Source organism: Poecilia reticulata, chromosome 14 (genome assembly GCF_904066995.2).
Source record: "Poecilia reticulata chromosome 14, P_reticulata-male-v2, whole genome shotgun sequence".
Classification (NCBI taxonomy): domain Eukaryota; kingdom Metazoa; phylum Chordata; class Actinopteri; order Cyprinodontiformes; family Poeciliidae; genus Poecilia; species Poecilia reticulata.
The window spans coordinates 14,586,891-14,601,566 of NC_088843.1; the positions used below are offsets into that span (position 1 = coordinate 14,586,891).

At 41.3% G+C, this 14,676-nt stretch overlaps 1 protein-coding gene across 2 annotated transcripts in view; it reads right to left on the minus strand.

The window, feature by feature from the left end:
* gabrb4 (gamma-aminobutyric acid type A receptor subunit beta4) overlaps window positions 1-14,286 on the minus strand; it is a 67,812-nt gene extending 53,526 nt beyond the window's left edge. The window contains exons 1-2 of one of the 2 annotated variants that reach the window (XM_081615312.1): window positions 12,409-14,286; window positions 9,936-10,030 (exon numbers count right to left, since the gene is read on the minus strand). In XM_081615312.1, coding sequence (XP_081471438.1) covers window positions 9,936-10,030; window positions 12,409-12,488 — 175 coding nt within the window. In that variant the 5' untranslated portion in view covers window positions 12,489-14,286. The remainder of the gene's footprint in view (window positions 1-9,935; window positions 10,031-12,408) is intronic. The other variant, XM_081615311.1, reaches the window with a different exon arrangement.
* Between the last annotated feature and the right edge of the window lie 390 nt (window positions 14,287-14,676).

The window sequence follows — 14,676 nt, forward strand, 5'->3', positions numbered from 1 at the left end:
GACTTCACCTTATATCACAGGTGATCCAAAACATCCTGGTTCCACCAGTTTTAGCATTGAAGGTGATACTAAGCACTCTCCTGGAGGTAGAGATTTTGAGTTGTACTGCCTTGTGTGTTTCAATTCCTCTAGAACGTATGAGGATTTAGGTCTCACATATGTCTGCAACACATTGCAAGAAAGGCTCCTAAAAACTCGCCACTGTACTTTGCTATGAGTGAATGCGACCTGAGCTCAAATGGGGTATAATGTACAAACACTTTCCCTAATGGCTGCAATTCTCAGCAGTGGTCCTTCACTGGGTACAAGCACACTGCTATGATTGTGTTTCCCCCACAGTCACAGTGGGTGCTTGATATATTTCAGTTTTTCTAAGCCATAGTGCAGCATCTGAATGACTTTTCAGCGCCCGCGCTGTACTCTCCTAACCCTGGTAATCAAAATGGTGTACAGGTGGACAAGCACGTAGCGATCAGAGCAGAGTCAAATGTTCGTACGTTTGGATGAGGATGTCAGACGATACACCACAGAGAATCAGTAAGATTTTGTCCGTGAAAGATGATAACGATTTTTTTATTTTTTATTTTACAAGTGCAGTGTGCTGATCTCTGCAGGATCTATCTAAAAGGACGTTTTAAGATGGTATCCCGATTGCAGTGCATTGATTTTATTGAATCCAGACGGCATCCAGCATCAAAGTAGACAGGCCACAATAGTAGCCTGTGTTTGTAATACCTTCAACCATTTGGTTCACATGTACGTCATTGTGTGTGTGTGTGAGTGGCCCTGTATTTGATACATCGTAAGAACCATTTTCCTAATACATAATACATTGTAGGGACCCATGGCAGAGGATCGACCCCTGATCGTCGATCCTCTTCCATGACTGCTGTGTTCACTGTGCTGTTGTAAACCTTGACGTTACTGCAGTGGGAGGAGTTCACATCGTGAAGGGTTTGTGCAAAATGAACAATTGTACCTAACCTAAACTCAATTCATACTTTAGTCCTAAACCCAGCCCCAAACCCTAAGTTAGGCATCAACTGGTAGAGGCTAGAAGTATGGAAAGCCTTTGTAAATATAGCGAAACGTTACATGTGTGTATCTGTGTGTGCGAGAGAGAGTGTGTAAGCAGAAATAATTGGGTTTGTGTTGAGTACAGGTGTATGTGAATGAATTTGTCACCTGGAGGTGTACAGTTTTCAGAGTGGTGAGACGGGTGGAAGGCCTGCAACCCCTAGCGCCCACGGGCAGCAAAGGACAGATGGAGGTGACTCTGGAGGGACGCAACAGCCCCAGGCAGAGAGACACAAAGCACCACCCCAGGGTGGACACACACCACACACAGAGGCAGGTCATCGGTGAAGCAAAGGAGCAGCAGCCCCAAGGCCAAAGAGGCAGAGCCCCCAGTGGCCCAGTGCCCAGAGCTCCCAACACACAGGCACACACCAGAAGGACCAAAGCAGGGAAGGCACCGGATGAGAGAGCCCCTGAGGGAACCATAGGGATGAACGCCAATAGCCCACCTGACACATCCCAGGGAGCCACACAAACAGCATCCTACCAAAGGGGGATGGCCCTTACCAAACACCCCCAACACCATCATAAAAGACCTGCAGCCCTTCCTCACATCCTGGCCAGCACTGAACCAGTATAGGCACTGGAGCAGAAGAGGACCACACCGATCTTACGGATATTTTACAAGTGCAGTGTGCTGATCTCTGCAGGATCTATCTAAAAGGACGTTTTAAGATGGTATCCCGATTGCAGTGCATTGATTTTATTGAATCCAGACGACAGCTTGGTATGTTTTTGGAACACTTAGAGGAAGGAAAGTAACAAAACTATGCTCTTTCAAAGTTATCCATCGTCTACACTTTTCTAAAATATATCCCTGTGTTTCATCACAGGGATATATTTTCACTTGTGACAAACGTAAACCAGATGATGGGACTCTGGGCCATCTGCTCTGCTCCTGCCCTAAACGTATGGACTTCTTGCACAAGACGTTTCAGTGTACAGTAATGTTGATGGCAAATATCCAACACCTGATAGCCATTTGATAATATTGGGCTCCAGCAGGGTCTCATGTTATGTTTGGTGGCAGCACAGCCAGTTATTCTGAGGGAATGGAAATCCACTACCCTCCTTGTTTCAAAATGCCTTATTGATATTATGTCCTGTATTTATCCTGAAGACATTCAATAGTCTTTGCCAGGCAATCATCACAAGTTCCTTGGTGTGTGGGGTCCTTTAAAGAGTAATGAGTAAAAGAGGACATCCTGACCATTTGGATAGTTTTTTTGTCATCATTATTATTATTATTTCCCATATGACTCTGTCTCATACTTGATTGTGCTCTTTGGATTGATGTTCACATTAATTTCCTCTCAATATACCAGCAGATTGCCTAGACTGTTTCCTTTTTTTAGTTTCGTTTTTATCTTATTTTATCCTTTTATTGTTTTGTTTTGACCTGTCCAGGGTGACCCCGCCTCTCGCCCGGAACGTTAGCTGGAGATAGGCACCAGCAACCATCCTGACCCCACTTAGGGACAAGGGTGTAAAGAAAAGGATGGATGGATGGATTGTTTTGTTTTTTAATGATTTTTTTGAATTTTTTAAAACTTCTTTAACATCTCAGTTTCTTGAAATAAATTTTTATGTTCTAAAACTTAAAAAAATGGAAAGATGAGAACTGACATGATGGTGGGTTGTATTTTTTATTTCAATATAGTAGTATATGCGAGCATATACTGAATATATATACAACCACATAACCACTTGGAAACAGCTAATGTGCTTAGAAAATTTAAAGCAAGACTGTGACAATGTTTTAAAGGAAAACATTTTCAAATCACTTCTGAGTTTCTTTGATATTTCCACAACTCAGTGTTCCAGCTGCACCTGAATGCAGCATGTGCAGCTGTTGGGAAAATCCCCTTTCATCAACAGGAGGTTCCTCTGACTTACATTTTATATGACATATGGATGCTTCTGGTCGCCCATTTGCTGTACAGACAGAGGCATTGTACCCATCATCCAACATATGAACATTCTGAATGTACTTATGGAGAAAAGCTGTTTACGCAGAACCAACAAGGCTACATGGGACATTTTCACCTTTAAACCGTTTAAGTTGGTTGTAGTTGGTTTTATCGTTGATGCAGTCTGTGACAGGACAGCTGCTAACTACTTGATCTCCCGTGTCTGGGGTTAGTAATCAGTTCATACCGGATCTAGCTTCATGTGAGATAATTATAACATGTTTGACTGACTTTAGCTGAGGTCAGGTCACTTTCCTTCCCCTCTCACACTGTCAGATTTTTGTAAAAACCAGCCATGCTGATTCTCCGAAACTAGTGATGGAGACTTTACTCAACTGGGGATCATGTGTAGAATATGGTTAAAAACATTGTAGTTTACTCTAAAGTTCAAATGGTGAGACTATAAAGTGAAGTTGTTGTTATAAAATAGCCAAATATTGAGCCCCAATCAGTCAGGGTAGTTTCATTTCAAGCTTTCATGTGCATTATCCATGCTTTCAGGAAATCTAAAGTCCGCGTCCAGCATTCTGCCAATTTAAAACCATCTGAGTTGAATCTCGAGTGCTCAGGGTCGTCAGCAGTGTGCCGTGGAAAAAAGAAAAAAAAAAAGAAAAAAAAAGCTGACTGATGTTGCAAATGTCAAGAGATGATGGACTGCGGCTCTCCGGCCTGGGAGCAAACCGCGGCTACTCTCTGTGATTCGCACTCTTAAAACCTCCCTCTGTCCGCTCCCGACACTTTCACCTTCGTTGCATCATAACCAGAGAAACATTCTGAATCAGAACTCGCACAAATACATAAACCGCAAAAAGTACGATGAAAAATATATATCATTATCGCATCGTTTCGCCCCCTGCTAAGCCATTCTAATGGAGTCAGGATACAGTCTGAGAACGTTTCCTGAAGTTCCTAAAACAATACGTCGTTAGTGCCCTGTGGGTTCTGAAGTCGGTTCTGTGTGTTCTCAGAGACCCCATCATATCCCCTCGGATCAGCATCCGTCTGGGTTAGTGGGCGACACCCCACACTCTCTTTGTCACGCTCTGAGCGAGAAAAAGCAGAATGTCCCAGAATAACGTACTGTACCGTTTTGACAGGATGAGTGTGTACCTGTAGGAATGATGCAGGTGATGTTAAAAGTATTAAATAAAGCCTGGCAGCGATCTGTTGAGATGTAGTTTTAGCAATAGCATTCTTTATATTTTTCTGCAAAAAAAAAAAATCATTTCTCAAAAAAAACAAAAAACACAAGAACAAAACAAACAAAAACGCACGACATTTGTATTTGTAAATATATCCTTTTTTAGCTTTTTTATTTTAGACCCGGGTTTGCAAACCACATTGTGGCAAAGTGAAGGGTTTTCTATCTTCTAGTTGTACTGTTTCAACCTTTGGCTATCATAATAAAACAGTGCTGAAAGTATATATTTGAGATATTTAAGTCTTTTTTCTGCATTGACTTATAGAGGAAAGTACAAAGTTCTGCTGAAATTGGGTTCACATAAAAAACATAATCAGATTGCCAGACGATGACGCCTTTCATTGCAGAAGAAACTGAGTCGTGATATTTACATCCGCTCATAAATGCAAACTGTGAGCTTTTCTGTTGTTCTTTTTCCGTGAGGACACAGCAAATAGTTTTGATCATTTTCAAATATATTACATTTTCTCAAATCCAGAGTCAAAATTATATAACCAGGCCCAAACATTTATACAAATTCCTACTTATGTTAAAATAAATGTCCTGAGTAACGGCACATTTTATGGAGCCCTCAAGAACCTTCTGACATAAATCTGGGAGGATTTTTGCCCCACTGTTTATTACCCTGTCTTAGATGAGGCTTTTGGACACAGTCTATAAATAATTAGTATGGCATTAAGGCCTATGCAGAAGTCTCATTCTTAGCTAGCCTGAAGTTAGTTTGTGTGCATCCAGATTGAAGTTTTCCATTGGTAGAATGTAGTTTTTCTTTTTTATCTTCTAGTTGTTTGAGCAATCTCTCAGGACCTCAGCTACTGAAGCAAAACCTTATCATGATGCTTCCACCACCATGCTTGACAGTTATTTCCCTTTCCAGACAAAATGTAGAAGAAACATGAGGTTTCTTGCAACTTCATTAAACGTGTTAATCACAAATATAATCTGAGTGTATATTAAAATCAATGTAGAAGACATGCAACAAATGGCTCGAGACCAGGAATCGAACTTAGGATGAGAGTAAAAATCATTGCCTCTGCATCAGCAACTGAGCCTCCCAGCGCCCCTGAGTATGGAAGTTTATTCTGATCATGTTTTTAATAATTTGTGCACCCAATTCTAGTTCTTAAAAACCATTAAATAACTTTTAGCATGAAATCATTCCATACAAGAAATAGAATTCATTTTTTAATTACTTCTCTAAAACCATCTCCTCCATCAAGCACAATGGGAAAAGATCATTTCTTTGATTGCCTTGTTTTTAACTATAAAGCCAGACAAACATCCAAAGAGTGGCAGCAAAAGCAAATGAGGAGGATTAGCAGTGCTTGCCAACAACTGGTGGCATCTTCTAGGACATACTGGGGAAACATCATCTCTGTCTCTGGACACTGAGCTGCTAGCATCTCATGACGATCATACGCCAGCTGTGTCTTCAGTCAGATTCTTCTTGGACTGAAGACTGACCACTACCAGAGATCCTGACTGCAAGAGCGTCATAACGACTCTTTGAGGAAACTTGGATGATTTGAGTTATGAAGAGACTTAGTTTCTCTCCGGAGTAAATAATGTATTTTTGAAAGGAACTGAATTGAATTGAATTGAATTGAATTGAATTGAATTGAATTGAATTGAATTGAATTGAATTGAATTGAATTGAATTGAATTCCAATTAGACTCACAATGAGGGGATGCAGACGTCTGATGTGCATAAATGGAATAAAATATTATGTCATGATGTCTGTTTGCATTTCAGCAATATTATTTAGCAGGAAACAAACTCCAATTACAAAATGGCCAGTGAAACCACTGAAAACTACTATCAATCATTCCCAGATGTTTTATTATTATCATTATTTTTATTTTTTAAATTTTTTTTAGCAAAGTGAAAAAGACCTTTACTCAAAGAAAGAGCTCGGTTCCTTTCAGTGTGTGTGAGACCGCTCTGAGATGGCAGCGCTCCAAAGCGCAGACTTTAACGGAAGACATAACCTCGACTATAACATTTTTTATTTTTTTTTCAATGGCTAACATCAGGCTAACGCATCTTGGCACACAAGGCTTCATCAGAGCATCTGCTTTTGGCATAGCACCCAACCAGTGGAAGGTTATACGAGGAGGCGCACCTGCTATATGTTTTTCACTGCTTGATCTCATTATCATCAAGTGTGTTATAGTGGCAGGGCTGACAAGCTGCTGCCTCCAGCGGATTTACAAAATACCAGTAAAACGTGTGTAATTAGCGAGCACAGTCCAAAAGGCACCAGTGGTAGAAACAACAGTAACACCATATGCGTTACTGTAAGTTAGCTTATGCTTTCAATTCATGTAAAAGTTTATTACAGCCTAGGAAACTAAACTCCAGCATTGATTCTACAAGAGTGAATTTCAGGGGAAATCTCACCACGTTGCCATGTGTCCTCAAACAATAACATGCATTTTACACGTGAAACTCCTGATGACGTTGTACCTTGACCGTATTTCTGTGCAAATCCTTGCATTTTTGCAGTTGGAAACAAATATTCATATTCACCCAGAGCAAAAGTGATGTACAGGAAAACATGCTCACTGTACTTTAGGTCAGTTTCAACAATAAGGCAGCTCTTTGTGAGTAAAATTTACATTTCAAGTCTTTTAACAGCTGAGTGGAAAGGAAGTGTGCTGTTGCTAGCAACGAGCGCTGTCCATGGTGCTGAGTGGGCAGCAGCCAGCTCTGAACCGTTTAACGCTGCGATTTGTACAAAAAGCCAGAACTCACAACAGTATTTGTTTATTTGTACAAACACATGCTGTCTTTACTGCAGTGTTTCAACAAATGTGACGCTTTAGTGAATCTAATTTTGTTTCCAGCAAAACCAGGCTAATGAAGAGTTTTTGTCAAAACACTCTGTGGCATTGAGTGTCACAATCTAAAGGCGACATCGCACAGATTTAGACAAGTGCTAATTAAATGCCTCTGTAACTCTTTAGTCATGCTACACTATGCCAACACTCTGTCTGCACTAATGAAGATTTACTTATTGTGGCTTGCTGATACTCCAACAGCATGGCAGTCTGAGCCTTTGTCTGATTAATTTACTTTTTCTTCTTTCTTTTTTTTTTGGTTTCGCTTTGCTCTGTGTATGTCATGCAAATTTAATCTTTTACAGGCAAGGCAATTATTACTCAAGCATATCTCAAAGATGTAATACAACTTGCTACTGTAATGAAATACCCTACATTTAATTGCATTAAGACTGCGCATTTCTAGATACAATACGTATGGAAAAAACAAACAAGAAGGTTGATTAAATACTTACATCAACATTTGCTAGGGTTTAGCAAATGTTTTCTCATTTTTCTCACTGAAAATGTGTTACTGTATTTGCATACAAATCTAAACACTTTGCCTAAAAACTGTAATCATGCTTGAAAGCAAAGAATAATGAAAGGCATGTCCTAATAACCCCGGTAAAAACAGGAATCTGAGAAGTCGTGACATGTGTTTTTTTTTCTTTTTCTTTTGCATCTCTTTTCTTCCAATTGTAAAATTCAATCCAGCCAAAACACTTGCAAAATTAATTGACGCCACACATTCTGGATGTGTCATTTGCTCTTGTTAATTTGATACCCGACGCTGTTACTACGTCCTGAGAGCTCGCTAAGATTTTTTTTCTTTTTTGTCCTTTTGACAGTATCAAGCAGCAACAGCCGTCCCCACAGAAAGCAGCGATCAGAGAATATGAGCATATAAAGCTGCTGCTAAACTCAATGAGCACAATTTGAGTTCTGGAGCAAATTAAGACTCTTAACCGCTAATAAGGAGAGAGTCAAAACCTCATTCACTAGGGGCGATGCAGTGACGAAACCCCAAATGTTCATGTTTCTTTTAAAAATCTTTGCCGGAGCCTTCCTTACGTTATGCAAATACCCGGCAGGACATGGAGAAAGATGAATTAAACCAGGTTTAATCTAAAAACCGCAACCTCAACTTCAAAGGTCCGCGTGCCACTTGACAAGCACAGTGGTGGAATTGATTCAGCAAAAACAATCAGTCCCAGTGGCATTTACAAGAAACTGGCCTCCACACTGTTCATTTTCAGCAGCAGGCATAGAAAGCCGCATTATTTATGCAAGTAGTTTCACAGTATTTTAAATATGTGGACATAATCTCATCTAAAGAGGATGTACTTCATCTCTGTCTACTGAGAGAGCTCCTTTGTAAAAGTATTTACGCCTTTTTTTCCCCACATTTTGTTAGGTTACAATCATACATTTGAATGGCATTTTATTGGGATGACATAACATAGAAGAAGAAAAATAATACATGACTTCCAGGTGAAATAGGGGAAAGGGAAGTTTGCCAACAAAAAATCATCGTCATTTGAATTTTTGCACTCATTTGGAAGCCTAAACAGTTCCTTATATGTCGCTCCTCTTAAATATGAATCAGTTGTAATCAGCTGCCTCCAAAAGTCATTTTAATAATTAATAGAGTCCACCTGTGAGCAATTTGATCTCAGCATAAATCCAGCTGTGCTGTGGAGGCTTCAGAGGTTTTGTCAGAGAACATCAGAGAACAAACACAGCCACTCAGATCCAGGAACACAATCAGAAATGTCGGGGAGAAGGACGCACGAACTAGCATTTAAACGTTGGACTTCCTGTTTAAGGTTTGCCACAAACCTCATCTTTTAGGTCTGCTGCTGAAAACAAACATTGTGGAGACCAGTTCCTTGTAAATGCCACCGGGACTGATTGTCCTGCCGATTCAATTCCACAGACTGTAGTTGTCGAGCAGAATGCTCTGTTCAGATGAGACCAAAACTACATGCGACACAGGTGCGTAGAAAAACCAACATAACCCTGAACAGAAGAGTCTTCACAGTGGAGCATGACGCCATTATCCTGTGGGGCTGCTTTTCTACAAAAGTGACAGGAAGGCATATCAGAGCGGATGGGAAGAGAAATGAAGATAAATTCAAGGCAATACTAAGAGAGAGCCTGTCTCCTGTTGAGCCCTGAGTGCAGATGTTCACCCAAACAGATGACCAGAGTTATCGTTTAGATTTAGATCAAACACATTCATGTGTTGAGATGGTCCAAAAAGTCTTGAATCGGCTCAGATTTTGGGCAAGGCTTGATCATGTATGGTCTCCATCATGGCTTGAGATGTGGATTGAGACGTTTCGCAAATAAAAAATGTGCAAAGTTGGTTCAACAAAAACATACACCAAAAGTAACTTATAGCTGTAATTGCACTTAAAAGGTGGTTAACAAAGTGTTGACGTAGTGGGTTTGAATACAAATGCACGCCACACTTTTCAGATTTTTTATTAGTTAAAGCGATTAAAACCTTTTACCATTTTCCTTCCATGTCGCAGTTTTACACTGCCGTCTCAATGAGACCCCAACAAATGCACAGAAGAGTAGAAATACGGTAAAAAAAAAAAGAAGTGTTCAAAGCACATTAAATACTTTGTAAGATAAATTGCTTTATTTCTCCTGTTAATGCTTGACTTGACTCTCAAGGAGCAGCCATCTTCTGCAAGCGCAGGGATAAAGTCACAACTCAGCTTGTTACTAAAGTTTCACTGCAGGCCAACCCATTGCCAGGTTTCAGACTCCTAAACATCAGGATATCCAAAAGCTTGATCCAATAAAACATCAATACACCTCCACAACCATACCCACAAGATTACACCACCTACCTCCAAAATCAGGCCTTAGGCGGATATCATATCCCTTCAGCAACTTGTCCACGGTAGTCTTGGCCACAGACATTCCGGTGCTTTCGTTGGAGGAGCTGAGGGCAGAAACCACAAGCTTTAAGTGCTTTGTCTCCCCCATCCCCACAATCAGCACCAACAGGGTTGTGTGTTTTTCAGAACTTGTGTCCACATTTGGTTAGAAGTTGGAAAAATTCTTTTAACGAACACCTTGTTTGCAACATTAATGGGCAGAGGGCTTATTGTGTCTAAAAGGGGCTTTTTTTTACCAAGAGGAATGGTGTGTTTTTTAACACCTGACATAGTAAAGAACCTATCTTCCTGTTATTTATTAGTAGTTCTGATGTACTAAGCAGTTAATAGGATAAATACAAAATGCAGTAGTTGGACCCAGAGCCTGATGTGAACAGCTTGTCCACGAGGGTCCAAGGCCAACTTGTACTTACAACAGTTTGAGCAAAAGCTATGCTATTGACCTTTAACTGTTGTTTGTACCATGTGATTATTTACACAGGAGATTGATCCAGGAGGCGGTGCAGCAACCAAACTTCCTACGAGAAACAAATAGCGACAAAAGAACAGGTGCAGACGGCTAACTGTTAAATGTGTCTTGACGTTTCTGGTTACAGAAAAGTGAAGCGGTGCATAAATCAATAACGTAGCGTTCGCTTAGTTCTCATATGCACATTTTCTGTTCTTGGTGTTTCACACGGGAAGATCAATGCTGGTGCACTGCCTCCATTCCCTGTGTAAATAACCATCAGGTTCAGTGTAAATAATCAGTCTGTGTAAATGTGACGACGATTTACAGGTTTATAAATCTGCGTGCGCCAGCACCGCCGTGACGTTGTTCTGAGATCCGAGTCGTTTGACGGATCTTTGGAGTCCGGATCTTTGGACCCTGGCCCCTTCTTGGACCAACATCTACATGTCTGCCCTGGGTTTGTTCAAAAATAAAGTTGCAAAGACACCAGTCATTTAAGAAAGTAACAGAACACTGCATCAAAACAAACAAACCCTGAGCTACACCCTCGTAATCACATAGTGACCGTTTGGAGATGTATCAGTACGAAAATCGAGCCTTTATGCATTGGACTCACATATCACGCACATCCATCTAGTCAATTGTAGGAATGTTCTGATGACATTTCATTTATGTAAGACTTTCAAGAAGCCGAGAATTAACTCAGATTTAATGTATTCATTTTTCCTACAAGCTCCATCCTATTCACACAATTTTTTTTTAGAAGAAGAACCAGAAAAAAAAATAATAAAGCCTCCCATTTTCCTGTCAGTTTGAGCCAGGATGTGGACTATTTTATTCCCCTCTCGCTCAGGTCTGACTATAACACTAATAATATGGGGTGACATGACCTGCAACCCTCTCAGCTGGTCCAGTTCTCCACTTGATGTTCCTTTGTAAGGTGCAAGCTTGAGTGTTGAGGGGGAAAAAAATAAATAAATAAAAAATAAAAATAAAATAAAAAGGAAGGAAGGAAGGAAAAAAAAGGTTGCCTGAGTCATGGAAGCACCCTTTTATTAACCCACTGTGCAGTTGTTCATCATGCTGGGCGCTTTCAAAAATCTCTATAAGCTTCAACACCTGGCAGCGTCAGCGTTGGAGTTATATATGAGAAACCGTCTTTCATTATTCTGATCGGGTGTATAACGGAAGCAAAATGTCAAAAAAAAAAAAAGTGCAGCCTCAGTCTCAGCGAGCACCTTAAATCTTTTAACTGACACCACGGACCGCTGCAGACAAGGAAACGGAGTAGGCCACAAGGGATGTACATCAGTGTCTTCAACATCAAAACAATGAGGGAGCTGAGCAGCAGATTCTGGCTGCTGTGATGTTTGGAGAGGGCTTGTGCACAAAATGTGTGCTGTAAACATTAAAAGGCCCTGACATGAGCTGATTTATTAAAAGGCTCAAAAGCTTTCCCAGCTTTCTATCTGGAGAGCTACAAGCAGAGGGAACCTGCAGGGATTTTTTTTCTTCCTTCTTCTTCTTTTCCCCCCAGTTGTGATTGATTGGGTTCACTCAGAATAATTAAATATGTAACGATATTACTGACCACAACTCATAAATCCAGCTGTTGATCTAATAAAAAACTATTATCTAATCCCTACAATAATGCGTAAAAGTCTCTTTTTAAAAAAATCATTATTATTATTATCGTGGACTGTGCACCCAAACACATCTCCATTTAGACATGAGGAAAAGGTTACATTTCCCAGTTGGCTTGCTCTGATGCACGCGCGTGTTTTTACGCTCGCGCGCGCCGCAGCTCTGTCTAATAGAGCATACATCGGCAGCGATGCCCCTATAATGAGCAGGCCTGGGTACCCCCTTAATGCGATTTGCCACATTTCGGGCTGTTATTGACCCCTAATTAAATATGTTGGTGGACGTTTTTTTTTTCTTTCCGATCAGTTTAAATGAAGATTATCTTACCTTTGAACAAAGCATAGGAAGGACAAAGCCACCAAAGCAGAGAAAATTCCACATATTTTTTCTTCTTGACGACCCAACATCTCCACGAATCCTTATAGTTCCTATAATCCAACCAGTCCCGTGGTCCTCCCGAAAACGCACAAACTAAGAAATAAAACAGGCAATTAAAAAAAAAACAACAAAAAAAAAACAATCGCCTTCTCTAAAAAAAAAAAAATCAGTCGAATTACTCGCCTACATCTATGCAGACGATTTAAAAAAAAAGTATTATAATGGACAAAACAAAAACAAAAAAAAAGAAAAGAAAAAAAAAGGAGGGGGGGAAATCTGCTGTTTGGACCCCGCTGTTTTCCTTTAGCTATGGAAATCCGTGCAGGTCACAGAGCCCCTCGACCAACACCAGAAGATCAGACATCTTTGCTCGAATAAAAAAGAACAGCATATAGGATACTTTTAAAAGTGATGACAAGTCCAGTTGAGGGGGGTGGGGGGTGGGAGGTGGTTGGGGGGAAAGGAGGGGGAGAAAAAGGAAGAAAAAAACCCAGCAAACACTGGCATGAATGGCTGAAGCAGCAGCCTCCTGACAATCAAATCGGCGGATGAAATTTCCCAGTCCAAATCTGCAGAAGAGGCATGGTTCCAGCGTTGCTCCGGCGCCAGTCTTCACCCACAACGTGATGCTGTTAAAAGATATTTGACTGAGCTGAAAACGGTGGTCGGCTGATGTGTGTGCGTGCGTGTGTGTGTATGTGTGTGTGTGTGTGGAGTGGGGTGGGGTGGGGGGTGCTGGGGGGGTATAGGAGGGGGGCGGGGGGAGAGCGGTGGGTTCAAAAAGAAAAGAAAAATGAAATCTTCATTCTTTTTTTTTTCTTCTGCTTCTTGTTCTTCTTCTTCTTCCTTCCCCCCCGTTGCTGCCGCTGCTGCTGCTGCTGCCGCTGATGATGATGATGTAGATCAGCGCAAAGTCACTGAGGGGAAAATGCACATTGAAATAGCTCTGGGTAATATCTGATGCAGACGTCAGAGGATGCTATATCACCCCTCTGATGAAGAAATTAAGAAAAAAAAAAAGTAAATGCCGAGAAATATGGATTTCCCCCCCTCTTTTCTTTTTAATGCCAAAAACATGCGTCCACAGCGAAGAGACGAAGAGACGCATTCGAAAAGTACTCTTGCCTCCGCTGGCCGCCGATAAATGGCGTATGGACACGTTAGCATGCTCCGTTCGTCCAGAATGACATGACGGAGGAGCCTTGTGTGCTTCCTTAGTTTAATTTAAAACAATATCCGACAGGGAGGAGGGCTCGAGGAGGGGGACGGGGGGGACACCTAAGGTGAATTCCTTGGCGACAGGCTGTTCATGCGCTGGATTGTTTTTCTCCCTAAAAGCCATTAAAGTGCTCGTAGTGTGCGCCGGTGCGTTTCCATGCGTTTATTTCACTTTGCCACATTCTTACAGCACGGCACTCACACGCAGGCACGCGCCCACTTCCACACACAAGCATAAAGCACGCGCGCGTCCAGACGCAGGAATACAGACAGGATTCTCTCAATTTGATCTGATGTTATTATCACGCGCTCTTTTTTTAGCTTTTTTTTTTTTTTGGTCGTCTGTTTGGACCAGAAACACTCTTACAGCAGGCTGCACACCGACAACCCGAGAATCACACAGACTTGAGTTTTAAGCAGAGGAAGGAGGTTTTCTTCAGGGATCTCTGTGCTGTCCAGTTGCTAAGCAACCCAGCCCAGCACTGATGCAGTTGTGGTGATTCGGATGTTCTGCGCAAAGGCTCATTTAAAGGAGCAGACCCGGTGTGCAGTCAGAGCCGCCGTGTCAGTGGGACAAAAGGAGACATCCGCTGATGAACCCTAGAGCCGCTGCTGTTAGAATAAAGGGGGGGCGTTTACAAAAAAGCATATAAAGGAAATGTGGCGAGTCGTGGGGATCCTAATTCTGCTTCATCATCACTCTGCTCCCTGTCATGTCCACAAGGAGTGTGGTGATGCAGACCACTTAAGCTAGAAAAAAAAAAATGCTCATGATCTGTGTTGCTGCTTAAGATGTGTGTCATGGAAAGCAGAATGAACGAGCCACCAGGTAGGTATGGATACAGTGGCAGCTCATGCTCGGGTTGAGCCCCTCCTCTTCTGTACATACCTCTATTGTAAAGTCTGGACCTTTCAAGTGAAGTAAGCATCGTATATCTTCACTTAGAAATGGACAAACATTTGTAAAATAATAAGATTGTATTTTGTTTTAGAACCTAG